Source organism: Microtus oregoni, unplaced genomic scaffold (genome assembly GCF_018167655.1).
Source record: "Microtus oregoni isolate MIOR12 unplaced genomic scaffold, Mior012 000002F_ref0000024, whole genome shotgun sequence".
Lineage (NCBI taxonomy): Eukaryota > Metazoa > Chordata > Mammalia > Rodentia > Cricetidae > Microtus > Microtus oregoni.
Window position 1 is genome coordinate 37,935,179 of NW_024543061.1, and position 27,922 is coordinate 37,963,100.

A 27,922-nucleotide genomic window follows, 5' to 3' on the forward strand; every position below is an offset into this window, starting at 1 on the left:
AAATCATATCACTTTGATAGATGTATAAAAGCATTTTGAAAATTCCACACCCTTCAATGATAATAACCATCGACAAATTAGGTAAAGAAGGAATGTATCTCGACAGAAAGAGGGCCAGAAATGCCAAACCGCAGCTGGTGTCACACCAGAGTGCAAGGCTGCATGCCTCTTAAAGGTCCAGAAGAAGGATGTTTCACTCTCGTCATTTCTTAGCACAGCAAAGGAGAGCAGTTAGGTATAAAAAGGAAAAAAAAAAAGCATGCAAGATGACAGGGGGCAGTCAACTGTCCATCTAGATTACATGACATTTTATAGCGAAAACAGGACAGACTCAGTGTTATAAGAAAGACAATCAATGGCAAGTAAATAAAAATATAAAGTTCCGGCTCCATAAATGTTAACGGTAACTTTTCTCATTGAGTTTCAGGTTCCTTGCTAATTGCTTATCCTGTATTATCTCGTTTAAATTTTCCTCCAAAGCTGAGGTTGCTGTTTTGTTTTGTTTTTTCCTCCTAGCTTGAAAACTCTAGTGTCCAGAAGAAGAAAGACTGGGGCAACAGTCTAACATCAGAGCCCACATGCTGACCTTTAAATAAATATATACCTCTTCCTTGATGCAAGAGATGTCCACCAGAAATAAAACCTTATTTTTTTAAAAAAAAAAAGTAGCAATATACAGAACATCAATGTATTAAAACACTGTCCAGTTGGGCTATGGCAATACAACGGGATGAGAACATGGAATTATTTCACAACTTTCTAAAAGAGTCAGATTTTCTCCTTTCCTTATGTAGCCACTGCTTCTGGGCTACCAGCTGATGGCCCCAATTAATAGCAATTACACCTGAGTCATATAGATTTGTCATCTAGATTAATCATTCCATGTTTAAATTAGTGTGTGCCAAGACAGAAAGTAGTATGTTGTCGTACAGGTTGTTTATTGTAGGCGGAGACTGCTCGTTTGTTTCCCAGCTGTCCAGACCCTAAATAAACACACAGAAAGTATATTAATTGCAATACTGTTTGGCCAATAGTTTAAGTGTATTTTTAGCTAGCTTTTACAACTTAAATTAACCCATTTTTTATCAATCTGTGTATTGCCATGTGGTTGTGGCCTACCAACAAGGTTTCATGCAGTGTCATAAGTAAACAGGAAGTGCATTGTAAGTAACTTTTAAAACTTTAGAATTGACAGAGATATCTCCCTGCCTGGACACTTTCCTGAAGCTCTTTTGTATTGTTGGAGCATCCATCTTTAGCCTACAGGCCCATAGTATCTGGCAGACTTTTCCATGAAGCAAGAAATTTTAAAGACAGTTCCACATATATTGGCAGTTTGTTAGTCACCTTTTTTGTGTGACCTGTAGAATGTTTTGCAGACTCTTTTATGAAGCAGGAACCCTGGAAGACTGTCTTACCTTTAGGCAAGTTTAGCAGTCATTTTTCTGTGGATCCTGCGTGTCTAGTTTATATAGCATAATATCAAGCAGTCCAGACAAGAGCAGTTTTTTGCCCAAATGGCTAGCAAACTCCATAAGGAACCTCTTCAATGCCCATCATTCTCCTGAAGTAGATTGGTGCTGCCAGAGGCAGATGAGTCTCATTGTCATGAAAAGTTCTAAGTTCTTAAACATTTTAAATGCTATATTTTGTTAGTCTTTGAAAGGTTTGAAGAATATATATCCCTCTGAAATATAGAAAACCTAACTAACATGACTGTAAACTTGACTATTATAGATGACTATCTATTAACCTATATTTTAAAATTATACATTACATTTTAAATGAGATGTACAAACAAAATACCTTAATCAAGACAGATCTTAAATTTGTATCAATGAAACAAGATCCATACCAATGAAAATCTCTATAGCATATATAGATTTTACATGCATGTAGTTAACCACATTGGGTGCCAATTTGTAGGTAGAGACCACTAGTTTGTTTCCCGACTGCCCAAACCCAAAATAAACACTCAAAAACTATATTAACTGCAATACTGTTCTGCCAATAGCGTAAGTGTATTTTTAGCTAGTGTTCACAACTTAAATTAACCCATTTTTATTAAACTGTGCATTGCCATGTGGTTGTGGTCTACTGACAAGGTTTCATCCACTGTCCCGGTATCCACCATCTGTCTCCTGCAGTAGCTATATGGTTTTTTTTCCTGACTCTGCCTTTTTTCCTTTCTTTCTGTTTAAAATTTTTGCCTTGCTCTATTTTGCTGAGCCACTGGCCAACACAGCATTATTTATTAACCAATAAAAATAACACAATACTATAGAACTTCCCACATGAGTTCATGATGTCAGAGAGACTGCTACTGAACTAGGTGGATGGACATGAAGTTCAAAAAAAAAATACTTTCTAGCTCCAAATATCATAATGATCTCACCCTGCAGATGCAGGGAACTTCTTCACCTTTACCCACTTATTCTCTTTTGATTGTCAGGGGCACTGTCAGAAGCAGCGAAGGGTAGATGGAACCAAAAATAAAAACCAGGTTTATTTCTAAGTCAGTAAATTAATGGTGAGGGTACCAAACTTGAAGCTGTGTGGCAAAGTCTGTACCTAGCAGTCTCCCAGAATGTACATTAATATGTTTATAATTTTAATTGTAGCCATTGGGGGCGGGTGATGACTTGATACATGCATACAATAGTCAAGCAAAGAGGGTGACATTTGCATCTCCTTATATATTTTATTTATTTTTTTTTAAATTTAGTTATTTATTAAGGATTTCTGCCTCCTCCCCACCACCGCCTCCCATTTCCCTCCCCCTCCCCCGATCAAGTCCCTCTCCCTCATCAGCTAGAAGAGCAATCAGGGTTCCCTGACCTGTGGGAAGTCCAAGGACCGCCCACCTCCATCCAGGTTTAGTAAGGTGAGCATCCAAACTGCCTAGGCTCCCACAAAGCCAGTACGTGCAGTAGGATCAAAAACCCATTGCCATTGTTCTTGAGTTCTCAGTAGTCCTCATTGTCCGCTATGTTCAGCAAGTCCAGTTTTATCCCATGCTTTTTCAGACCCAGGCCAGCTGGCCTTGGTGAATTCCCGATAGAACATCCCCATTGTCTCAGTGTGTGGGTGTACCCCTCGCGGTCCTGAGTTCCTTGCTCGAGCTCCCTCTCCTTCTGCTCCTGATTTGGACCTTGAGATTTCTGTCCGGTGCTCCAATGTGGGTCTCTGTCTCTGTCTCCTTTCATTGCCTGATGAAGGTTAATATTCAGGAGGATGCCTATATGTTTGTCTTTGGATTCACCTTCTTATTTAGCTTCTCTAGGATCGCGAATTATAAGCTCAATGTCCTTTATTTATGGCTAGAAACCAAATATGAGTGAGTACATCCCATGTTCCTCTTTTTGGGTCTGGCTTACCTCACTCAGGATTGTGTTTTCTATTTCAATCCATTTGTACGCAAACTCCAAGAAGTCCTTGTTTTTTACTGCTGAGTAATACTCTAATGTGTATACATTCCATACTTTCTTCATCCATTCTCTCCTTATATATTTTAAAGGTTTTATGTCAGTGTCTGGTTCCAAACCCCAACATAAACTATCTCTCTGGACTAGCAAGGAGGCATGGGAATAAAAACACAACTCACATGATTTTATCGGGAGGGTCTCAGTGATCCCTCATGAAATCCCAAGTTCATATCCTGAAAAATTCATCTCGTTTATTCTCCAAACAGCCTTTATACCATAATATAAGCTGAGGGAAAAATACATTAGCATTCTGTTTCCTAGGTAACCAGGTGAGAGTCTCTAGTCACACCCACATCTACCTATGCCTGTTCTGTCGCATCTTCCTAGTCTGTATGCTAGCTCTGTCACGTAGGCTTGAATTAGCATCTCTATTCAGGCATCCTCCAAATTACAGAGAAGAAACAAAACAACATCTTGACCCTATGTTAGGGTAACAACAGCCTGTCTGGAGGGTTATGTGACTATTTCAGGTACAAACTATAGCTTAAGAGTCTGGCTGTCATATCATGTAGAAATATGGGTCTACAGTTTTCATGGTTCTATGTCAAAGCCTCTACATATGTATTCTAGCTATTAGTGTAGTATTTTTATGGGACTCCTGGCTGTTAGAAAAAGTGGGCGTCTGACTCTTATGCCTGCTCTTAGAACTCTTGTCTTCCTGTTGGATTGTCATTCCAACCTTGATATGATAGTTTTTGCTTTATCTTATTTTATTTTGTCATCTTTGGTTGCTGTCTCTTAGAAACCTGTTCTTTTCTAATGAGAGACAGGAAAGTAGTGGGTTCAGAGAAGAGGGGAAGGAACAGGGAGGAGTAGAAAAAGAGAAAACTATAATCAGGATATATCATATGCAAAAAGAATCTTTTCAGTAAAAAGAAAAAAGTGGGGAAAGATAAATGTTTCAACATAGAGAGTAGTTCAGTGAATGTGTACTACAGTGACCAAATCCAAGTCCTTCATATTCCCTGCCTTTTTCATTACTTGGGCCTAGAAGCCTTCAAACTCTTCTGTTGTGGTAAAATAGTATGGTAGATTAGTAAGAACTGAGTTGGCATGACATATCATCAGGTAAAAGTGCTTTCTACATGAGACAGGCAACTTGAGTTCAATCCCTGGATGATTTGTTGGTCATCTGTTTTCTTCACTGAGTACTGTATATTCAAACCATTTAACATGTTTTAATTAGGCTGCTGCTTCTTGAGGACTTTCTTTTTCAGTTCTTCACAGTTTCTGTATATTGGCCCAATCAGACATACAGCTGGCAATGGTTCCCTGATGTTCTGTATGCTGTCTCTACTCTGTTGATAGTTCCCTTTGCCACTGTTAGTTTTTGTCTCTACTTCCTGTGCTTTGAGAATATTATCCAGAAAACCATGGCCTGAACCAATGTCCTCAAGTGTTGCCTCTGTGTTTCTTCCAGTAGTTTCTAAAATTTGTGTGTTACGATAAATTATTTGATCCATTAGAGTTGACCTTTTAAAATATTGATTTATTATTATGTGTATGATGGAGGGTGTGTTTTGGCATGTGTGTAGATTTCAGAGGCCAACTCTGTGGCCTTGGTTCTCTCCTTTCCCCTTTATATGGGATTGAATTGACTGTTGGGTTTGTGGGACAAATCTCCTTACACAGAGACATCTCATTGAACTGAGCTGTTTGTTTGTTCTAATAGAAAAAAATTAATAAAAGTGATGCATTTGAATATTCTGCATGTATATATCTATTACATTATTCTAATTTTTAAAAATATGTGCTTTAAAGGTTTAGATAAAAAAATACAATATCAAGTTTTAGAAATTTTTTATACCAGTTTTTTTTGTTTGCTTAAAAAGTGTTGCTCGTTAAAATAACAAGCTACTCTTAAGTTTTAAATTGCCACATTCGCAAAAACAAAATCCTGTTTATATCTAACACACAGTAAGGGGTCGTAGTGACAGATTATCTCTATGGAGATTCTCGATGAAAGGGCTAACAGCAAATGTTCCTGAAGAGAGGAAAGAGAAAGGGGCAAGTGCAGAAAAGGAAGCGGCAGTTTTGGAAGCCCATCCACACTGAGGATTGCCTATGATTCCTGCAGCAAAGATGAGAACTGGCCGGGCGGTGGTGGTGCACATCTTTAATTCCAGCACTAGAGAGGCAAAGGCAGGCGAATCTCTGTGAGTTCAAGGCCAGTCTGGTCTACAGAGCTGGTTCCAGGACAGGCTCCAAAACTACAGAGAAACCCTGTCTCAAAAAACAAACAAAACAAAACAAACACAAGTTGAGAACTGACTGGGGCCAGGCCTCAGAAGGAGCATGGAGAAAGAAAAGCCGCTCAAACAGTTGGAGCCTTGCTCTGAACTGAAGAAAGACCAGGAGTTGGATTCTATTAAAACAACTGTCAATGATATCTTCCCACTTTCCTGGGCCATTTCTCCACAGGAGAATGCCTTGTGGGAGGTATGCCTGCCACTCCTGCTAGAGAACATCACAATCTACTCTAAACAAGAAAATGCCCCATTATGTCTATTTTCTATTTTCAAAGTAAAATTCCTTCAAAAGCCTCATTCATGCCTTCCTGGCTAAGGAAAACACATAATAAATGCCCTCATCTTTAAGTTGTAAAGGACTTCCAGTTTTAACAGAAAGGAAAAATCATGATAGTGGCACCCCCTGGTTTTTTTATGGCGTTTTCTAGATCTAAGTGTCAAATAACTAGAGATTTTGCTTGACACAAAGAAGGGACAGCCTTCTCAAGAGTTGGTCTCTCATTTGTTGACTTAGTTTAGTTGTATTTACAGAGTTAAGGCCATTATGTTTGTTTGGCCGTTGAAATAATGTTTTATGTATTCTTTAAAAATTTTATACCAGATACATTAAGTTCATCCACCTCTGCCCAGATCATTCTTTCTCTCTCTCTCTCTCTCTCTCTCTCTCTCTCTCTCTCTCTCTCTCCTATCATGTTCAGTTTATGTTGTCAAAATACTCTGGGCACAAGACCTGCCCTGGAGTGTGGTAAAGACACCAGGTGTCAAATCATTAATGAAAACTGACTTTCTCTCAACAGCCACCAAATACCAATGGCTCCTCAGCTAGGCTCAGGCATCATACCTGCCTCCATTCCTCCATGTTGGAATTTTGTTTGCCTTCAGTTTGTGTAATTCTTGGTATTTTTGTTTTTAGTGATATGAGTGATTCCTCCTTGTCAAACACAGACTCACCAATATATGTGAGACAATGGAACTTCAAAGTCAGGGTTTCTCAACCTTGCCATTTGAGACCTGGTAATTCTTTCCTGTACAGTCTCCTACCCTATGCACTGTGAACTGTTTGGCTACAGCTGTATCTCTGTAGCCTCTACATAACAAGTACCATAACAGGTACCAATCAACGCTTTCCCAGTTTGCCTAATTCCCTGCAGGGGGCACAAAATCCATGTTTCTCAGTCATAGATATTTAATACTTTGTAGGCAAACTCAAAAAAAAAAAAAGGAAGACTTTTGGTTGGTGGAAGAAATCCTAATCCACAGTAAAGGGCACAGCAACTCTATCCCATGTCTCCCTACCTGCCTCAACCATGGACAATGCAGCCCTTCTGAAATGTGTATGTTCTCACTCATAGAGACACAAATTCAGGGCTCTCCATGTAGCCTGAGCTGAGGAAGAGGCCTATCGAATGTGGGGTCCACACCTTCCCTTTCAGCAGTCCCAGGGAGCTCTGTAGGAACTTGGTCCGCAGCAATTCCCGTTTCTCTACTGGCACACAATCTGCTTCCTCTACTCTCCTGAAATGTGAACTCCCACCCCAATGTCCAGGGCTCGGTGTTCCTCCAGTCTTTGGAGGAACGTGCTTGCCCAGTCACTCACTGACTCTTTGTGCTTCCTCTTTCCCTTCTCCTCCTTTGTCAACTCCCTGCTAGGCAGTTAAGAGCCACTGTTTCTCATGGGGTCCTCAGGTGGCCTTCTCTGTTTGCCATACAATTCTGCATTTATGAGAGTTTATCTGTCCCTCTTTCCTTGTATACTATGGGCTTCTTGGAAGTGGTATTAGAGTTCACTATTACCCTATCCCCAGCATATAGGGTACATATATAGGTCAACATCAAGGAGCTCAATTAAAAGTTGATAAATGATCCAAGAGACTCAAGATGTAGATCCTGCCAACCCCCAAGATACTCGTGTGAAGTAAGCTTCACTGCTATTGTCCTGACTGCCCTTGACAGCAACTCAATGGCAAGGAGAATAAACCCAACCAAAACACTAAACCCAGCAAGAACACATCATAAAGAGAGATCCTGTCTCATCATACAGCCGCCATTGCCATGGAACTGTTGATCCAAAGAGTACACTCTTCCATAACTAAACCAGTCCTCACAGATGAGAAAGGCAGAAAAATTTTATCAAAATACTTTAAAATACCTTTAAAAGTAACTATCTTTCATCCCAAGGCTTTTGTCTTATTAATCTGTTTTAATTCCGATATTTACAAAGCATTCGTTTTGACAAAATAAATTAAGGTTTCTTGTAGTACGTATTTATCTCGTGTTATTATAAAGCCAGTCAGCATTACCGCCATAGGGCTGCGTTTTGATAAATGTATGAGCATTGCTCCCATCAGAGAATGGCCTTGTATATGCCAGTACAGGGTTTTAAATTAAGAGCTCTTACCCACAGAACAACTGTCTGCTTCAGGACACAAAGAACCACGGCTCAAAATGAGCCCCCTTCCTCCTTCAATATCCCCAATGTGTGTTGAAGATGAATTTAAATAATCCAGAGCTAATTGTAATTTTAAAACCAGGGTGATTGGATAAAAATATCAGTTTTGTATTTAACTAACGAAGTCTAGGCTTTTACAGAAAAGCAATGAAAGCGCCAGATAAGTGTCTGTGGTGTGGATTAACAATAATGCAAAAGGATATTCCAATTTCTATGTCAACATTAATTAGTACCCTGCTCCAACATCTCCATGCCTTTGTTTTAATTTAAATGTAAATTCTAGTGAATTTTATGTTTTATATCCTCTCTATTCTTATTTACAAATAAGATAAGAAGGACGTATCAGCAGAGAATGGGTCTAACCACACGCCAATTAACATGATACTGCATAATGATTACGGGATAAAGATCAAGCAGGTAAAGCTAAAAAAGCCCTAATGAAAACATTCAGATAAGGAATAGATGGCAGGGTAGAAAGGAAACAGATGTACATCCTAACTAAAGCTTAAAATGTCTGTGCTCCCTCAGTGACTTCAAGCCAATAAACATTCCTTGACCATGGCTGCTTACCAAAGAAAGCTAGGTATGAGGGAAGAAACAAGAAGACATAGACAGTTCTCTTTGGGATACTGCTTGGTAGTCTCTAGCCATAAATGTTATATGGAAGTTACATATTACATAAACAAAATGGTGTCCTATCCAATATGAAGCTTTATGCCAGACATACCCATTTCAATTCATACTAGTCACATGCGGATCACCGTTTCTCTTTAACATTTGTATCAAAAAAGAAAGTCCTGAGAAATCGCCACACTGATTACCAAAGTAGTTGCACAAGTTTGCATTCCCACCAGCAATGGATGAGTGTGCCCCTTACTCCACAACCTCTCCAGCAAAGGCTATCATTGGTGTTTTTGATTTTAGCCATTCTGACAGGTGTAAGATGGTATCTCAAAGTTGTTTTAATTTGCATTTCCCTGATCACCAAGGAGGATGAGCATGACCTTAAGTGTCTTTTGGCCATTTGAATTTCTTCTGTTGAGAATTCTCTGTTCAGTTCAGTGCCCCATTTTTTAATTGGGTTAATTAGCATTTTAAAGTCTAGTTTCTTGAGTTCTTTATATATTTTGGAAATCAGACCTTTGTCTGTTGTAGGGTTGGTGAAGATCTTCTCCCAGTCAGTGGGTTGCCTTTTTGTCTTAGTGACAGTGTCCTTTGCTTTATAGAAACTTCTCAGTTTCAGGAGGTCCCATTTATTCAATGTTGTCCTTAATGTTTGTGCTACTGGGGATATGTGTAGGAAGTGATCTCCTGTGCCCATATGTTGTAGAGTACTTCCCAGGAAATTCAGGATCAACCTACCCCAAGATCCAGTAATACCACTCTTGGGAATATACCCAAGAGATGCCCTAACATATGACAAAAGCATTTGTTCAATTATGTTCATAGCAGCATTGTTTGTAATAGCCAGAACCTGGAAACAACCTAGATGTCCTTCAATGGAAGAATGGATGAAGAAAGTGTGGAATATATACATATTAGAGTACTACTCAGCGGTAAAAAACAATGACTTCTCGAATTTTGCATGCACATGGATGGAAATAGAAAACACTCTCCTGAGTGAAGTATTGCAGACCCAAAAAGATGAACATGGGATGTACTCACTCATAATTGGTTTCTAGCCATAAATAAAGGACATTGAGCATATAACTTGTGATCCTAGAGAAGCTAAATAAGAAAAACATATAGTCATCCACCTGGCTATGGGAAGTAGACAAGATTGCAGGGCAAAACCTGGGAACTTGGGGTGAGGTGGCATGGGGCTAAGGGGAAATGGGGTGAGAAATGTGAGAAGGGGAGAATGGGGGGAGCTTGGGGGAATGGGATGGTTGGGATAATGGAAGGGTGGACACGGGAGCAGAGAAATATATATCCTAATTAAGGGAGCCATCTAAGGGTTGGCAAAAGACTTGACTCTAGAGGGGCTCGCAGGTGTCCAGGGAGATGTCCCCAGCTAGTATCTTGAGCAACTGAGGAGAGGGAACCTGAAATGACCCTATCCTATAGCCATACTGATGAATATCTTGCATATCACCTTAGAACCTTCATCTGGTGATGGATCGAGATAGAGACAGAGACCCACACTGGAGCACCAGACTGTGCTCTTAAGATCCACATGAGGAGCAGAAGGAGGGAGAACATGAGCAAGGAAGTCAGGACCACGAGGGGTACACCCACCCACTGTGACAGTGGAACTGATCTATTGGGAGCTCACCAAGGCCAGTGGGACTGGGACTGAATAAGCATGGGATGAAACTGGACTTTCTGAACATGGCGGACAATGAAGGCTGATGAGAAGCCAAGTACAATGGCACCATGTTTCGATCCTAATACATGAACTGGCTTTGTGGGAGCCTAGCCTGTTTGGATGCTCACCTTCCTGGTCCTAGATAAAAGTGAGAGGACCTTGGACTTCCCGCAGGGCAGGGAATCTGGACTGCTCTTCATTCCCGAGAGGGAGGGGGAATGGAGTGGGGGAGAGGGGGATAGGGGTAGGGGAGTGGGGGGAAGGGGCGATGTGTGCGAGGAGGGGGAGGGAAATGGGAAACGGGGAGGAGGCAAAAATATTTTTTGCAACAACTAAAAAAAAATAAAAAGAAAGAAAGAAAGAAAGAAAGAAAGAAAGAAAGAAAGAAAGAAAGAAATTCCTGCCCAACAGAACTGCATAGAGGGCTATCAAGTACCAAATAAATGATTGTCAGTCATCACTTACTGATCCTAAATGCTTGAAAGATCAGTCATAGCTAGTCCGTGAATGTGTTGGATTTACCATAGACAAAGCCAAAATACCCATCAATAGAGGAATAGCTTAGTTACAGTCAATCCCTTCAATAGAATTCTGTGGGGGTTGATTTAAAAAAAAAAACAAGTCAGATCAATACATATACCTATGATCCAATACTGATAGAAGAAATTGGGTGGACATAAGAAACCATACAAAACATACATTGATAATTGCAATCTAGACCCTATCTCTAAAATGTATAGATACACCAAAAATATACTAAATATTATAGCTATTCCCAGGGTGAAAGACAAAGATGGGGTTTGGGTATTTTTATTATTTTTACAGGTGGGGAGAGATCTAGAGTATTCACATTTTTTCTTTGTGGGGGAGACTTGGGGTGTTTAAATATTTCCTTCACTAAGATGAAGGTGGCAACAGAAATCATCATCATGTCAGTAGTTTGCGAGTTCCACTACAAGTGCTGACTACTGCAAAATACTACATGTAAAACTTTTTCTCCGAAGATGCTAGGCTAGACAGGATATAAAAATAGTCTACATTATGATTCATCACTTCCTTAGAAGAGGTTTCAAGCCCACAGAGAAAACGGTAGCTGTTACCATCAACGATTAGTTAGGATGAGTCAGTTCTCTGTCAGGCTAAAACTATTCCCCTTCCAGCCTGTGCTGGAAGGTGAAAAGACTGCTTGCAGACTATCAGGAGGGTGTGCACACAGCAGGGAGTACACACAGCAGGGTATCCACACAGCAGGGTTTTGCAGAAAAATGGTATGGAAAGAAACAAAACAATACAGGAGATTTGAAAGTACAGAGGCATTCAGTAAACCACATGTATGTCCTGGAGCAGAGGTGGTGGAAAGTAATATGCTCTGGGGTAGCCGAGGCAGAGGAATTGAGAGTGGAAATGGAGATGCAGTAAGAGCTTGGAAATGTTCTTGAGTGTGGAACAGAATCTGAAGCTCATCTTACAGACTGGTTGCCTACGTGTGTTTTAGCGCAAGAGTAACAGGTCCAGTCTGTTTTTACAGATCATTCTAGATGTGGGATGGAAACCAGAAGGCGAGGACTCATGAGAGCAAAATGTACGTTGGCCTTTGGAGTAAGGAGTTAGCAGGTGTGGGGATGGGAAAAGTGAGCTGATATGAGAGACAGAAGAGACAGAACATAGGACTTGGAATAGTAGATGGAAAAAATTAATAATCCCTGTGGTCCTACCTGAGGATAGAGTAACTTGGGGAGTTTAAGTATCATTTTTAATATTTTTTGTTCATGCTTTGAAAATGTCATATTGATTTTATTCACCAATACTCCTCGCCCTCACTCATTCTGGGTCCATGCCCAACCTTCTTACCTCTCCCAACTGTTTATACTCTTGTTGCTGTTTTTTAAACTTCACTGGTTTCTAATTGTATTACCCATACAGTCATCATTTTGAGGTCATCCACTGGAACATGGTAGACCAGGGACACTCTTCTTACAAACACTGATGCTCCCACCCCCAGAAACCATCAAATGTAACTGGAGGTTTTTCTCCCATCCACCAGTTCACCAAGAACCACTCAGAGGCTTAGTATTAATTAATTACAAACTGTTTAACCAATGTCTCGGGCTTTTTACTAGCTAGCTCTACGTATAAATTAGCCCATTTCTAATAATCTGCATATTGTCACATGCCCTGTGGCTTACCAGAAATGCTCTGTCATCTTATGCCTTCAGTGACTGCTGGCATCTCTCCTGACTCCTCCTTCTTTCTCTCTCTATTTCTCCTTGGATTTCCTACCTAGCTATATTCTGCCCTGCCATAGGCCAATGCAGCTTCCATATTAACCAATGGTAATAAAACACATTCACAGCACACAGGGGGACATTCCACATCAATCAACTGTTAAATGTTCCTTCTCAGGTAGAGGTGGGGGTTCCTGAGTCCCTCCTGAGTCCATGCCAGAATGCCGACTGACTTGATCTTATGGGTTTGAGTGCAGTGGTCCTGTCATATCCAGAAGACACTCTTTGGCTCCTGTCCTCCCTGACCTCCGACTCTTACAATCTTCCCATCCCCTCTTTTGTGATGTCACTGAGTCTTGGGGTTTGAGGAGGGTTGATATAAATGTTCCACTGGTGGCACACTCCCCAGACACACAAAGGGCAGTGACTGAGTGTCCGTGTTAAATGTCTACTCTGAAGGGTCAGGTTGTTTTGTTTTTTAAATGTTAAAGCTCCTTAGCCCTTTTACAGGCCTATAATCCTTTTGTCAATAATCTACAGAGTTCTGAAGAGGCAAAGGTTTCTGTAGATGATAGTGAAAGCTCCTTGCCTTAACATAAGGTTATTCACCTTGACATATGTCATATTACATGAAGATTCACAATTTTCACTGCAGAAATTATACTGTCTATGGTTTTCACATGTAGATTAAAGTGTGTCTGTTAAGTTATAGATGGTATGGTAGTTTGAATGCTATTGGACCCCATAAACTAATAGGGAGTGGCATTAGCGGGAGGTTTGGCTTTGTTGGCTTAGATATGGTCTTGTAGGAAGAAGTATGCCACTGACGTTTTCCTTTATAAGAGCCACCATGGTCATGGTGTCTCCTAACTAAGACAGATGGAGTATGCTCCATGTTATCCTTAGAAGGTCTGAATACAGCAAGACAATCAAGCCCAAGGCTTCTGATAGGAAGTGCAAAGTTTCCCTTTGCACTTTCCCCTTGAAAGGTAGTTGAGAGGTTCATTGTAAAACTGTAACCACCCAGTGCACAAATGTGGGCGTGGCTCTGTGTTTGGGAGCGTGGAGTCAGTTATTATCACTGACTGTGCAATAAGATGCAGCATTAAGAATCTGGTTGTTTGTGTCTTTGCAGTTGATCTTCCAACAGGTATCTCAAAGACTCCTGGGCTTGTGATGCCAGATTCAAAAAGCCTCCAGTCAACTGCAGATCAAGTTGTCTTCTCGTGAGGACAGAAATGTGTTTCCAACAAGGTGTCTGCTATAAGAGCCATGGGACTCAGAATCAATCCCAGGCCTGGTCATTTATTTTATATGTATTCTTTCTCACACACAAGCTATTGGTATAATACTCTGCTAGGGGACTTGGAGACTATTAATGAATAATGCATAATCCCAAACTTTTATCAGGAAAATTGCTCCAGTGATGTTTTATAAATGTGTGTTAACACAATATAGTAGGTCCTGCAAAGGTGGCTCCATGGTTAAAAGCACTTGCTGATCTTGCAGAGGACCCAGGTTCAGTTCCCATCACCCACATAAAGCTCCAATTGTGGTGGCTCTGACACGCTCTTCTGGCATCCACTGCCACTGCATGCACACGGTGCACATGCACACATGCCAGCAAAACATTCACACAGATAAAATTTTTAAAAAATAAATTTTAAAACATGAAAATCTAGACGTGATGAAAGGATATTAGTAACAAGGTGGACATTGCTGTGCACCACTAAGCAGGAAGTAAAAGGCCACACTACCAGTTCTAAGTATAGTCACCTCTCCATGTACATTGATCAAACATCTTCAGGCTTAAGTGATCACAGATAGAAATTACTTTGTTTGAAGTATATGTGTACTGAAAACGTACAGAATTTTGTCTCCATAAAATATAAAATAATCACATAGCATTTACATTGTTTTAGACATTATAGGTTAGATGACTGCAAGTATACAAGAGGATGCACACAGCTGGTAAACACCATCCATCTCTTTTAAATGATGCTCTTGAGCCTCCATGGATATTTGGGTATTTATAGAGAATCCCAGAACCGGTTCCATGAAAACAGTAGGGGACATATATACAAAGGGAGACGGAAGAAAGAAGTGCTTGGTCTAAGTGGCATTTGGAGATAGGTGAGCAAAGTAGCTTTAAACTACTACCCAACTATCCCATAATGAAACACACACACACACAGAGAGACAGAGAGAGAGAGAGAGAGAGAGAGAGAGAGAGAGAGAGAGAGAGACAGAGAGAGAGAAAATAAGGCTTGCCTTATTCATCAAGAGATTCTTGAAGCTCAGACTTCTGTTAACTTTTGGACAGATGCTTCCCTCAAAGCACCATGGATTTCAAAAGGATTTTCAGTCCTTTTGAAGTCCTAGAGAGACTGACCAGAAAGGCCCTCACCTTCAACACAAGAAGGCTGCGCTCGAGTTGTGCCGGCCACCTGGCCTGGGAAGCAGGAACATTTGACGGTTTGAGAGCGTTCCTCTATGCGGTTCTTATTGCAGCAGCGGTGCACAGCGACTACCTCACAGGTACCCTGCTTGATGACATGGTGGCCTGGGAAGGAATGAGAGAATAGAGACCAGCTCTTAGAGTGGGACAAGATCAGTCAGAACTTAGAGATGCTTTGACTACCTGTCCCCCCACCCCCGGGCTATGCTATTATCTTGGTAGTCTTTCCATTTGATGACATCTCAAATTAACATAAAATTAATAAGAAAGATGCAGAATACTTCAGAACTCTTGTGGTTATTTTACATTCATGATATGGCCTGAGAGATGTTGTTGAAGTAATTAAGACTGCTGATTGGTTGATTTTAAAGAAGCAGATCCCGGATTATCCAGATAGACACAATATAATCCCTTCAGCCCTTAAAAGTGGAAAGACTGAAAGCATGCATGGGCTTAACAACTGTTGTGAGCTTGCAGATGGAGGAAGCCATGTGTGGATGAACTTGAGACTTCTGTCTCATTAGACACGAATTCCTCAAATAGCCTGAATGAGGCTGAAGTTGATTCATCGCCACAGCATCCGTAACGGACTGCAGCTCTGTTGATATCACGACTGTTGACATCTCAGACACAAGAGTCTAGGGGACAATCAGCCAAACCCAGACTTCTCCTCTTCTGGGATGAGGCTGCCTTGATGACAACTTGTTAGAACAGCAATAGGAAATAACCGGTCACCCAGATTTACCAGTGTGCTTGGGACCACACCTGATGTATCATTCATGATCTGTGTCACCTGCTAGACATGCACAGTTACAGGCTTCAGGACATCAGTGAATGTCTTCTAAAAATGACTCCTCATACAATTAGTCAGAACATTTTCTGGGGTGTGCTGTTGTGCAATTTCTATACATGCAGGTTGTCCCAACAATGTCCTCGTCTCCCCTGCCCAGACGCTGCTGAAGTAGCACACCTCACATCCAGCTGTTACATGCCATTCGCTTCCTTTAATCAGAATCTATTCCTCAAACTGACAAATCTTCCTTGACCTTGGCATCCTTAAGGAACACATGGCAGTCACTTTACATTTTTTCCTCTTTGATTTTTTTTTTAATAAGCCTTCTTCTTAGTCTCAAGTCATTCGCTTTTAGCCAAGTACCCTGACAGCGGCTCCATGTTCTCCTCATACCAGGGGATACATGATGCCCTATTATCCCATTCTTACAATATTAGCTTTAATCACCAGGTAACTGTCAGGCTTCTTTGTTGTGAAATTCTATTTTCTCTCATTTCTATATCATTATTCTATATATTATTATTTATATATTAATTTATGAATTCTAACAAGAGAAACAGTGAAACTATATACATTTATTTGCCAGTCTCCAATCCTCTGATTTTAGAACCCATTGATAATTTATACCTGAATCAATCATTAATTTGATGGTTATAAGAATGATTCTCTATTAGTATTCAAGTTGTCCAGATCCACACAGGAGGACAACCTTCACACGACTGCTGTATTATTTTGACATGGATCTTATTTTTTTTTTGTTTTTTCGAGACAGGGTTTCTCTGTGGCTTTGGTTCCTGTCCTGGGACTAGCTATTGTAGACCAGGCTGGCCTCGAACTCACAGAGATCCACCTGCCTCTGCCTCCCGAGTGCTGGGATTAAAGGCGTGCGCCACCACCACCCAGCCATGGATCTTATTTTAAACAATTTACTAAGCTTCTGGCCCACAAGAACATTCTAGGCATATCCCATATTTTCCCAGCTCTCCTCATTCCTCTATCCTTGATGACTTTTAGGAAATAGTCAGATGTAGAAACTATGTCCTTCATACATAGGCTTAGTCACTACTCCGATTGAGTGATTTGGACTCTGTTGGTGTACATATATACACATCCATGGACTGCATTTACACAGACATCATCAAGTACTAGTCACGTGTCACAAGTTCATACTACCCCCTCCTATACTGTTCCATTACGAACAGTTAACAAACATGACTTTCACAGTCCATAGACACTGGAGTAGAATGGATACCATGCTTGTCTTCATCACCAAGAATATGCAGCAGAAACAATGGCCTGGCAGGTCAAAGTTCAGGAAACTTCCATCCCTGGTGGTCACATCCCTTACTTGGGGATGACTGTGATATGAGCTCCTAAATTCCATTGCCAAGATTCATACATGAGCTTGCAAGCAAAGCCGTTCTAGTGACCCCTCCCAAGAAGACACCAGAGCTGATCTGTGTGACTACGGTATACCACACTGAACTAAAGATAGCCATTTTCTCTGTAACATAAAAATGCAAATGAGATTGGAGATATTATAGCCCTACCTCCAAATGCAACCACACTCAAGGTTAGGGATTCAACACATACACTGGACAAGGGCATCAGCATTCCAGCCACAACAAGCAGAAAGTCCTACTAGATTATTAAATGATCCTAGAGAGGCCATAATGAAGGCAGCTCTATGCTTCATTTAGAAAATGGAAGAAATATGCCTTAATAACTTCTTAGAAAAGTTAACAAGTAATTTGGACCTCCACTAATAATATGGTTGGCTTGGTGCTCTGTTGCTGTTTGGATTACTATGCACAAACACAAGTGGATTATCTTCTGTTCAATCTTAGAATTGTTTCAGGCCTCCCTGAATGATCATTTTGCCTGACTCTAGATTGCCTTTACTTATATGAACCAATCCATTGTACTTCCTTGGTTTAAAGACTTATTTTTTTCGTCTTCTAACCTAAGAGAAAATAGTACAACATTGATATTGCTTAAAATCCTTAGGAGTACCTACACTGTGGTAAGTCAGAGAAGTGATAACATCTCAGACTTGATTAAATATGGCAGGCACTGTTGGGAGCATTTTACAAATATCCTGTGTGAGCTAATAAAAATGCTGTGAGATAGGAATTATTTTTAGCCCAGTTTTACTTCTTAACAAACTATACAAAAATTGTTTCACCTAAAGGTCACATAAATACACGACTGCATTTGAATCTCATCAATCTGTGTAGGATGGGAGAAAATGGTGCTTCTGCCACAACCATCCGCACAGCACATGTCAGCATCCTGCTGAAACTTACTTTCACTCTCAATGACAGTGTTTTTATGGCTCTAGATACACATGGTTTTTGGGAATGTGTGTACTGGTGAGACTAGACCTTAATCTGTGGTAAAATCTGTTCCATTCCTCTGTGGTCTCCCAGTATAGAAGATAAACACTCCAGAGCAAGGGTCAACATGAGAACTGCACACAACATGCATTGCACGCAAAATCACTAATTACAGTTGTTTGCCCTCCTCATGTCAGCACACTACATTGGGCAAGGTCTCTGGAGAAGAAAGAAAGTTTTATTGTAAAAATAACATGCCACAAGTCCCTGTGTGGTGGCAGTGGGCAGCAGGCAAGAGAACATGGAGGGCCACAAAGGCAGCTGGGTCCCAGGCAGGAATCCAAGTGGCAGGTGAGAGAGAGAGAGACAAACCTATTAAGCCCACCATGCGGAGAAAGTGAGTATTTATTTAGTGGGTTATGGAGGGGAAAGGGAAAGCAGGGAAGGGGAGAATGGAGAGAAGCAGAGAAAGAGAGAGAGAGAGGAGGGAGAAGGGGAGAAGTGGGGAGAAGAGAGAGAGAAAGAGGCTGCGTTTTCTGGATAGAGAAATGAAAAGGAAAGACTTGCAGTCTGGAAGCAGAAGGAAGACCTGGTTGCCTCAGCAGATGGGGGAGGGAGTGGGGGGGGATGTTTCTTAAAGGGACAGGACAGACCATTATATTCTCATCTCTTTTTTATAATAAAAACGTGGGAGGTTAGGCACAACAGGTTAAAGGAATTGGGGCAGTTGATTCTCAAGACTGCTTCCTGCTTATTTGTGGGCATTATCTTGGGGGAGAACCTGAGAAAGCTGGGTGCTGGTCATATCCTAAAGTAGCTGGTCTCTATGCTCCTGTCTGGTGTTTGTGGTATGAAAATGCCTGGTGTCTCTCACACCTGTTTAAGTATTGCCAAAATAGAGGACAAAGTTAAGTTTAGGGGGGAAAATTTTTAGAACCAAGGAATTGAGAAAAGTATATCTGACCTGTTTAAAGTGGATCCTTGAATTCAGCTCCCTGGAACTCATGAGAATTCTTTGGGTTTGTGAAAACATAAGTTTTAGAAATATACATTGTATAAACAGTAGCATATTTATATCAGAATGACTGTGACAGATATTTTTGCATAATGAAAAGTATCTTTAAGACTATGAAAGGCTGCATGAGAGAGATATTTGATAGTGTGCACTTGTCCTCACACCTTTATAACTTGTATTTGTATTTTACAAATATTTGATTGGTGAGGTTGTCCTTTTAAACCAGCAAAACCTCTCAGCTGTCAAACTGCATAAGAAATCTTTGAGAAGGATAAAATTTTATTTGAGTTATTGATTAAAAAAACAACAGAGAATTTACTTGGTTGGCACCTAGAGCTACTCCTCAAGATTCTCCATGGTCGCTGAGGGTCATGTTTTTCTTTTGATCTTTAGCCCAGGGCCTTCCAGGCTCCAAAAGATCATGTGGGCTAAGAAATCTGTAGGAAGAGAAGCCTACCTTGACCTGAGCAGCTAGGCTGTCGATTCCAATGAATCTGTTCATTGCCTGGAAATCTTCAGTTTAGATGAAAGGCAGTTTTGCCCAGTGGCCAGTGCTTGGCAGTTGAAATGAATTGTGGAAGAACGTTGTTCTGTGCCCATCTGTCTTCTGTCTTCTTTAGAGGAAGTAGAGTGCTACTGCTAGGAGCCAACCAGTCTCTTTTTGTTATGAAAAGTCTTTTAATAATCAAATATTTAAATGCCATATTCCCTAGATCTCTGAGCAGTTGAGGACTGTTTACTTGGTATAGATAAGTTATAAAATCTGCTTGGAAAGTCCAAGCTTGACTGTACTGGCTCTCAAATTAACAGATGATATTTACACTCATAAAAAGACAAAAAGAATTCAAAAGCTGCATGCAATAGAAGGTTAATGGCAGAACTGACAATAGTAGAGAGAAGCTTAATATGATTTAAATCAGAGTTGGATTAAATATACTATAGTTTTGTAAGAGACTTAAAAGTACATAGCAAATTAAAATATGAGACTTATTATTTTGTAGTCTGGAATGAGATACAATGAACAGAAAATTATAACATTTAACAGTAAACATAGTTGTATTTAAGTTACATGTATGTACACACACACACAGTAAACAGGAATTGGGTGAAGTAGATGCTTTGGTGGGCCCTACCAAAGGTATGCCACTGCACAAAACACACATGCAACAAAGTCAGTAAGAGGAAATCAGAGACAAAATCATAAGTAAACCAGGGGACCAGGCAGGTTATACCTTTGTAAAGATGTCGGGACTTGGTCACCTGACCTGACTTTCACTTAAGATGGTGATAAAGTCACCTGACCTCAGTTAAGATGGTAGTAAGGTCACCTGACCTCAGTCAAAGTGGCAGCAGTCACATGTTGTATAGAGAAACCACTTTTTTTTAGCCGGGGGAGATTTAAACATAATAACAAGAGAGACCTAGAGTCATGATCCCCTCTGTTGCCAAGCCACCATGCCTCAAGCTGCAGCAGGGAGCAAAGGCTGGAACTGAAAACAGCTGCCTCATGGATCTGACCAATCTTGTCGGGAATAGAAGCAGGAACAGTTTGAGGAAAAGCAGAGCTGGTGGGACACAAGCAGAGCATACTTTAAGGTTTATACCATAGCTAAAAATGTGAAAACCTGCAAAAAAAAAAAAAACCACAGGGCCTAGAGAAGAGCGTCCTCTCTCTATAGGTGGGGTGTTAAAGCCTGACCAGCTCTAGTCTGGGCAACTCGGAAGCCAGAGAGGCATGAGGCTGCTCCAAGTGGTCTCTCATGGCAGGGACCACTTATGAGTGGTCCAAAAGAAAAGAAAAGAAAAAACAAGAAAGAAAAATCTGAGGGACCCTGGGCCCCAAATTGAATGCACTGCACAGCTCGTGCAGTGCTAGTGCAGGAGAACCAACCCAGGGTTGTCCAGTCATGTTTTTAACTACAGAAAGCAACCAGAGATGAATGTTAGCAAAGGGCTCAACCATAGCCATGAAGGCTGTGGTCGGGGGCTGAAAGGGGAAAACTCACCACCAAAGCTGTTGGTGTGCATGGAGTTTGACGTTCAGGCAGATAGAATTCAGAGGTATTGTAAAGAAACCTGGTTTTTGAGCCCAGGGTTCCATGTGTCATCAGCCAGCCCACCAGCAGGTAGGAGGGAACATGAAGAGCCTGGCCGAGTCACAAGCACCAATGTAATGATAAAAATAAAATGCCTCGGGTCCCCGAGTGGTGGCAGTGGGCAGAGGGCATGAGACCACAGTGGGCCACAAAAGCAGCCGGGTCCCAGGTGGGGAGCCACACGGCAGGTGAGAGACAGAGACCTGTTAGGCACACCATGCAAAGAAATTAGGTATTTATTTAGTGGGTTATAGAAGGGAAAGGGAAATGGGGGAAGGGGAGAAGAGGGATAAGTGAGAGAGGCAGAAGCTGCCTCTTCGAGAAACAAAGACAAAATTGAAAGACTCGCAGGATTGAAGCAGATGGAAGATCTGCTTGCCTTAGCGAACAGGGGAGGGAATGGGCAGGGCTTGTCTCTTAAAGGGACAGGACAGACCATTACAGAAAGGACATACACAAAGGAAAACTGTGTGAAGTTGACCATCTTGATACTCAGCCAGAGAAATTCTTCAGTTCAAGACCAAGGGCAGAAAAAGACTTGTAGGCTCAAAAGTAAATCAGTAAGGAAATGGTTATTTTTCCCCTAGGAGAGTATCTGCCATTTTATTCTATTTGGGACTTTAGTGGGTGGGCTGAGGCCTGCACACACCGGGAAAGACAAACTAGTTAGACTACAAACTCAAATGCTAACCTCATCCAGGAACATGCTCATCACCTGGAACAATCCTGAGCCAAGTATCTAAACAGCCCCTGGGGAAGTCGAGCTACCACAGAAAACTCATCGCCATGGACGTAAGACAACTATGTGTGATATATGGTATTGTAAGATGAAGAAAAGCATGAAGGTTGATACAAACTAGTGTCTTTTGTAGTAAATTACCTCTAAAAATGCACAGGACCAATGCCTGATATGTAACCCCACTAGGAAGACTCTATCAAGCAAACTCACTTCCCACACAGTGAAGTTTCCTCTTCCAATAAAAGGGGAATATTCTCATGGGTGGAGCCCACCTGAAAATTGCAGCCAGTGTTAATAATGTAATAATGAGTGACAGGCTGTCCATAAAATTTCTCTTAGGGGACTGAAGAGTTTGAGCATGCGTTAGGGAAAGAGAAAACTAATTCAGAAGTGGGGATTTTTCTCGAGGGACACTGGACAAAAAGAAAGTAAAGCCCACCCCCTTGACCCTGCACATAAAACCATGTCAATTGCTAGATAGTTTCCCTTCATGCTTTGTCTGCGTGGGCAGAGGAATGGGTAGATATAGGAATTTTTAGTGCTTTTCATTTCACCCACACCTATGTACTATATACAGTGATCTGCCTGACTGTAGAATAGGTGGCTCTTTTTATTTGTTTATTTGTTTATTTATTAAAGATTTCTCTTCCCGGCCACCTCCTCCCATTTCCCTCCCCCTCCCCCAATCAAGTCTCCCTCCCTCATCAGCCCAAAGAGCAATCAGGGTTCCCTGCCCTGTGGGAAGTCCAAGGACCATCCATCTCCATCCAGGTCTAGTAAGGTGAGCATCCAAACTGCCTAGGCTCCCACAAAGCCAGTACGTGCAGTGGGATCAAAAACCCTGTCTCGAAAAACAAACAAAAACAAAAACAAACAAACAAAAAAAAAAAAAACCAAAAACCCATTGCCATTGATCTTGAGTTCTCAGTAGTCCTCATTGTCCGCTATGTTCAGCGATTCCGGTTTTATCCCAGGCTTTTTCAGACCCAGGCCAGCTGGCCTTGGTGAATTCCCGATAGAACATCCCCATTGTCTCAGTGTGTGGGTGCACCCCTCGCGGTCCTGAGTTCCTTGCTCGTGCTCTCTCTCCTTCTGCTCCTGATTTGGACCATGAGATTTCTGTCCGGTGCTCCAATGTGGGTCTCTGTCTCTGTCTCCTTTCATCGCCTGATGAAGGTTAATATTCAGGAGGATGCCTATATGTTTGTCTTTGGGTTCTCCTTATTTAGCTTCTCTAGGATCGCGAATTATAGGCTCAATGTCCTTTGTTTATGACTAGAAAACAAATATGAGTGAGTACATCCCATGTTCCTCTTTTTGGGTCTGGCTTACCTCACTCAGGATAGTGTTTTCTACTTCCATCCATTTACATGCAAAATTCAAGAAGCCCTTGTTTTTTACTACTGAGTAGTACTCTAATAAGTATATATTCCATAGTTTCTTCATCCATTCTTCCATTGAAGGGCATCTAGGTTATTTCCAGGTTCTGGCTATTACAAACAATGCTGCTATGAATGTAGTTGAACATATACTTTTGTTGTATGATAGGGCCTCTCTTGGGTATATTCCCAAGAGTAGTATTGCTGGATCCAGGGGTAGGCTGATTCCGAATTTCCTGAGAAACCGCCACACTGCTTTCCAGAGTGGTTGCACAAGTTTGCTTTCCCACCAGCAATAGATGAGTGTACCCCTTTCTCCACAACCTCTCCAGCAAAGGCTATCATTGGTGTTTTTGATTTTAGCCATTCTGACAGGTGTAAGATGGTATCTTAAAGTTGTCTTGATTTGCATTTCCCTGATCGCTAAGGAAGTTGAGCATGACCTTAAGTGTCTTTTGGCCATTTGAACTTCTTCTGTTGAGAATTCTCTGTTCAGCTCAGTGCCCCATTTTATAATTGGGTTGATTAGCCTTTTACGGTCTAGTTTCTTGAGTTCTTTATATATTTTGGAGATCAGACCTTTGTCAGTTGCGGGGTTGGTGAAGATCTTCTCCCAGTCAGTGGGTTGCCTTTCTGTCTTAGTGACAGTGTCCTTTGCTTTACAGAAGCTTCTCAGTCTCAGAAGGTCCCATTTCCCATTTATTCAATGATGCCCTTAATGTCTGTGCTGCTGGGCTTATACATAGGAAGTAGTCTCCTGTGCTCATGTGTTGTAGAGTACTTCCCACTTTCTCTCCTATCAGGTTCAGTGTGTTCGGACTGATATCGAGGTCTTTAATCCATTTGGACTTGAGTTTTTGTGCATGGTGATAGATATGGATCTATTTTCATTCTTCTACAGGTTGACATCCAGTTTTGCCAGCACAATTTGTTGAAGATGCTCTCTTTTTTCCATTGTATACTTTTAGCTCCTTTATCGAAAATCAGGTGTTCATAGATTTGTGGGTTAATGTCAGGGTCTTCTTTTCGATTCCATTGGTCAGCTTCTCTGTTTTTATGGAATAGGTGGCTCTTGATGCTCTGTAAGACATCTTATTGAAATGAGGATGCTTGAAACTGTTAAGTCATTCTTTTCCACACCTCTGAACGTGCATTCAAGGGTTGCATATTTTCTTTTCAAACAGGAAGACTTAAAATATTGACAAGGCTGTAAACTGCAAGAAGCCTTTTCTCTCACTTTCCAGAATAGTTAATGTGTACAGCACTATTAAAGGGGTTTTGGTAATCCTTGCAATAAAAATTGATTGTTTCAGGATTGCTAGGGAGGGTGGATTAACTTTATCTGAAGAATAAATAGCTTAAATACATATCAGGACTTTTTATTATTAATAAGCCTTTTAGAAAAATTTCAAACAGGGAAAATATTCATTTGTGCCAGTCCAAAAAGGCTCTTCTGTTGTGAAATGGCTAGACTACAAAGCCATGTGCACAACAGAAGAACTTCTTGGGGAGCATTCTAGAAAGTCAGGACAGAGAGAGGCCATGGACTGGAAAGGCTTCCTCATGCTAGTGTTTCCCCAGGATATTTCCTTCTCCTCTTCCTCCTGCACACCACTAGAAAATATACCCTCAAAGAGAAGTCTCATGCCCCAGCCATTTCCTCAGAAGATACCGATTTGATGCAGTCCTGGTCGCTGGCATTTCTCTCCATGGAAGCAGAACAGAGGAGAGAGACAGTGAATACAAGATTCAGGACATGAAAGCAGAAGCAAGCAGTGCTTCACCAGGGCTCGCTGCAAAACCATGGCCAGCATTCCAATGTAGCTTCCTTAGTCTTAAATTGTTTACCCTAACCCCATCCTAAAGTGAAGTGTTTATTCAAGAAAGGAAAGAAAGATCACAGCACAGAAGCAAAGACTCCAGTAGTCATTAGCTGGGTCTGTCTGGTCAATACTTAGGGAGACAAGTATCTCCCCCAGTCCCTCCAGATTCTCTGCTAGCCCTCCAGGGCAGAGAAATAAAGAAGGAAGTGACTTCATGTGGTAGTAGCAAATGGAAATACCTTACAAATGGTGGGGGTAGGCATAACATCTCACATACAAAAAGAAACAGAGGAGGACTTACAGAATCGGAAAAGCTCAGCTACACAGGCTAGCTCCAGAAGTAGTAACTGGGCCTCTCACAAGTCACGTTCATCATATGCAGTTACTTATGTAGTAAGTGATACATAAGTAACTTAAACTATTTGATGAATATCATGAGATACTTCAGTCACCGTCATTTATCTTTTTAGCTATATTTACCTAATAAATAATTTTAGAATTTCCTGTGTGCTAGCACATGAAAATACAGTGTCAAAGCAGACCACAAAAAAAAGGTTAACTTCCTGTGGACCTTTTATGTTTTAATGATGAAAGAAACAAAAACCAGAAGAGAGCCAATTTAAACTAGGAAGGGCATAACAAGTTAACACCAGAGTGTTATGTGAGAAATCAAGGCAGTGAGAAAAGCTTCTCCCTTGTGACAGAAGCTGCATGAGAAGGGGAAGTAAGTGGACAGTAATGAAGGCAGAATGGGAAGATTACATGGGGCCTCGTGGCTCATTTTTCTTTAAGAGGGATAGGCCACCACTTGAAATTTTGAGCTGAGAATCACCTAAGATCACATACATGTGTAAGCACATGTGAGCTTATACACACACACATGCACACTCACACAGATACACACTATTGAGGAATATCAAATATACTTTGGATATTTGTGTGTGGCGCAGGGGCGAGGGAAGGTCTGTTATTAAGACAAACATGTACTCCTATGGGGTGTTGAAAACATGAAACGAGGTATAATTTCCAAAGGGAAAATTACAGTTAGTAAATAAAGAAAAGAATCATTTCTATGTGAAGAGGCTCTATGGAAGCATTGCCTAGAAAAAGAAGCAAGACCGAGTGCTTGATGTGCAGGAAGGAAGCCCTAAGAACAGGGCTGTAAGGATGAGAGGGTAATCATGTCAAAGTTTTTGGGAATCCAAAAGAGACAAAGATTACCAGGTAAAGGTCATTGATGACCTTGGGAGAAGTGGCAAGAAAGCAGAGATAGGTCTTGATTAGAATGGGTTTGAGAGCAAGCAGGAAGTGGAAAACTGTGTGCAGTCATGGCAATTTGAGAAATGGTATAATAAAAGAAAGGAGGATGGAATTCATCTGATAGTGTACAGAGATACTACCAACTGGGAGTGGCAGCTGTGTGTCTGCAGAAGGAGGGGGCCCGTACAGAGATGCTCGAGTAGCTAGAATGAACAAGCCGTCAAAGCAGAAGCACACCTGTGATATGAAGATAGGCAGCTCCCCCTCCCCAATTTTCTAGATATTGTCCTTCTGGAGAATAATCTATATGGGATGAGTCACTCTTGCTGTGTATTTACTAAAGATCATTAAAAGAGAAATATGTATACCAAGGAAAAAAAACCCAACCAACAACAGAGACTATCCAGATAAAACTGTCAGTACCACACTGACTATCTAAGATATTCTATGATGCAAAGATTACATAAGGTGAGGAATGTATAAAGGCAATGAAAGTTATATTGAAGAATTATTTGAATATCGTGCAGAACTATGGATTGTGTGGAAGATATAAGTCAAGAATTGGAAAGAACATCAACTAAATAGTTGATAGAGATTTGTTTAGGTGGAAAGGGGCTGCCCTGGGGAAAATGAAGGATGTTGAGCATTACAGACATCTATGATCATAACAAAATTAATGTAAAAGGAAAGGCATATTGGTTTTATTACATGTCTCTCCCTGAGAAGACATGCAGCAAAATTTAGTTAATGAATTAGACACCTGTGTTCCATTTCCACTGAGAACCTCCATCCTCTCTTCAAAAAGTACACTCTACTTCCCAACCTTTCTCAAAGAAAATGATGCCATTTGCCTGGAGCACTCTGCAAGAATAACTATTACTGTTCTCTCATAGATTGGCAAGTAAATGTTTTTCATTACTTTCAAGAAAATTGTAATAAGTATTTTCTATCATATATCTGTTTGTTGCCTTAGTTTTATAAGTTAACTAAGCATTTCTCAAAGTTTACTATTTTTAATAAGTTATTTTTTTCTTCTTCCATAATTCAAAATACTACCTAATTTTAAAGGCTTTCCTCCCATCATTTTTCTTAAGCAGAAGTCTATTGTTTCTACTATATTTTGCCCAGAATGCCATCACTTAAAAGACTGATTACTAGCCAGGTAGTGGTGGCACACACCTTTAATCCCAGCACTTGGAAGGCAGAGACAGATGGATCTCTGTGAGTTCAAGGCCAACCTGGTTTCCAAAGTGAGTTCCAGGGCAGGCTCCAAAGCTACAGAGAAACCAAAAAAAGTGGATTATTTT

The 27,922-nt window shown here is 40.9% G+C and overlaps 1 protein-coding gene across 1 annotated transcript in view; it reads right to left on the bottom strand.

Annotated features, from left to right (window-relative positions):
* Tafa4 (TAFA chemokine like family member 4) overlaps positions 1–27,922 on the bottom strand; it is a 210,925-nt gene that overhangs the window by 19,948 nt on the left and 163,055 nt on the right. Inside the window, exon 4 of the mRNA XM_041641324.1 lies at positions 15,124–15,279. Coding sequence (XP_041497258.1) covers positions 15,124–15,279 — 156 coding nt within the window. The remainder of the gene's footprint in view (positions 1–15,123; positions 15,280–27,922) is intronic.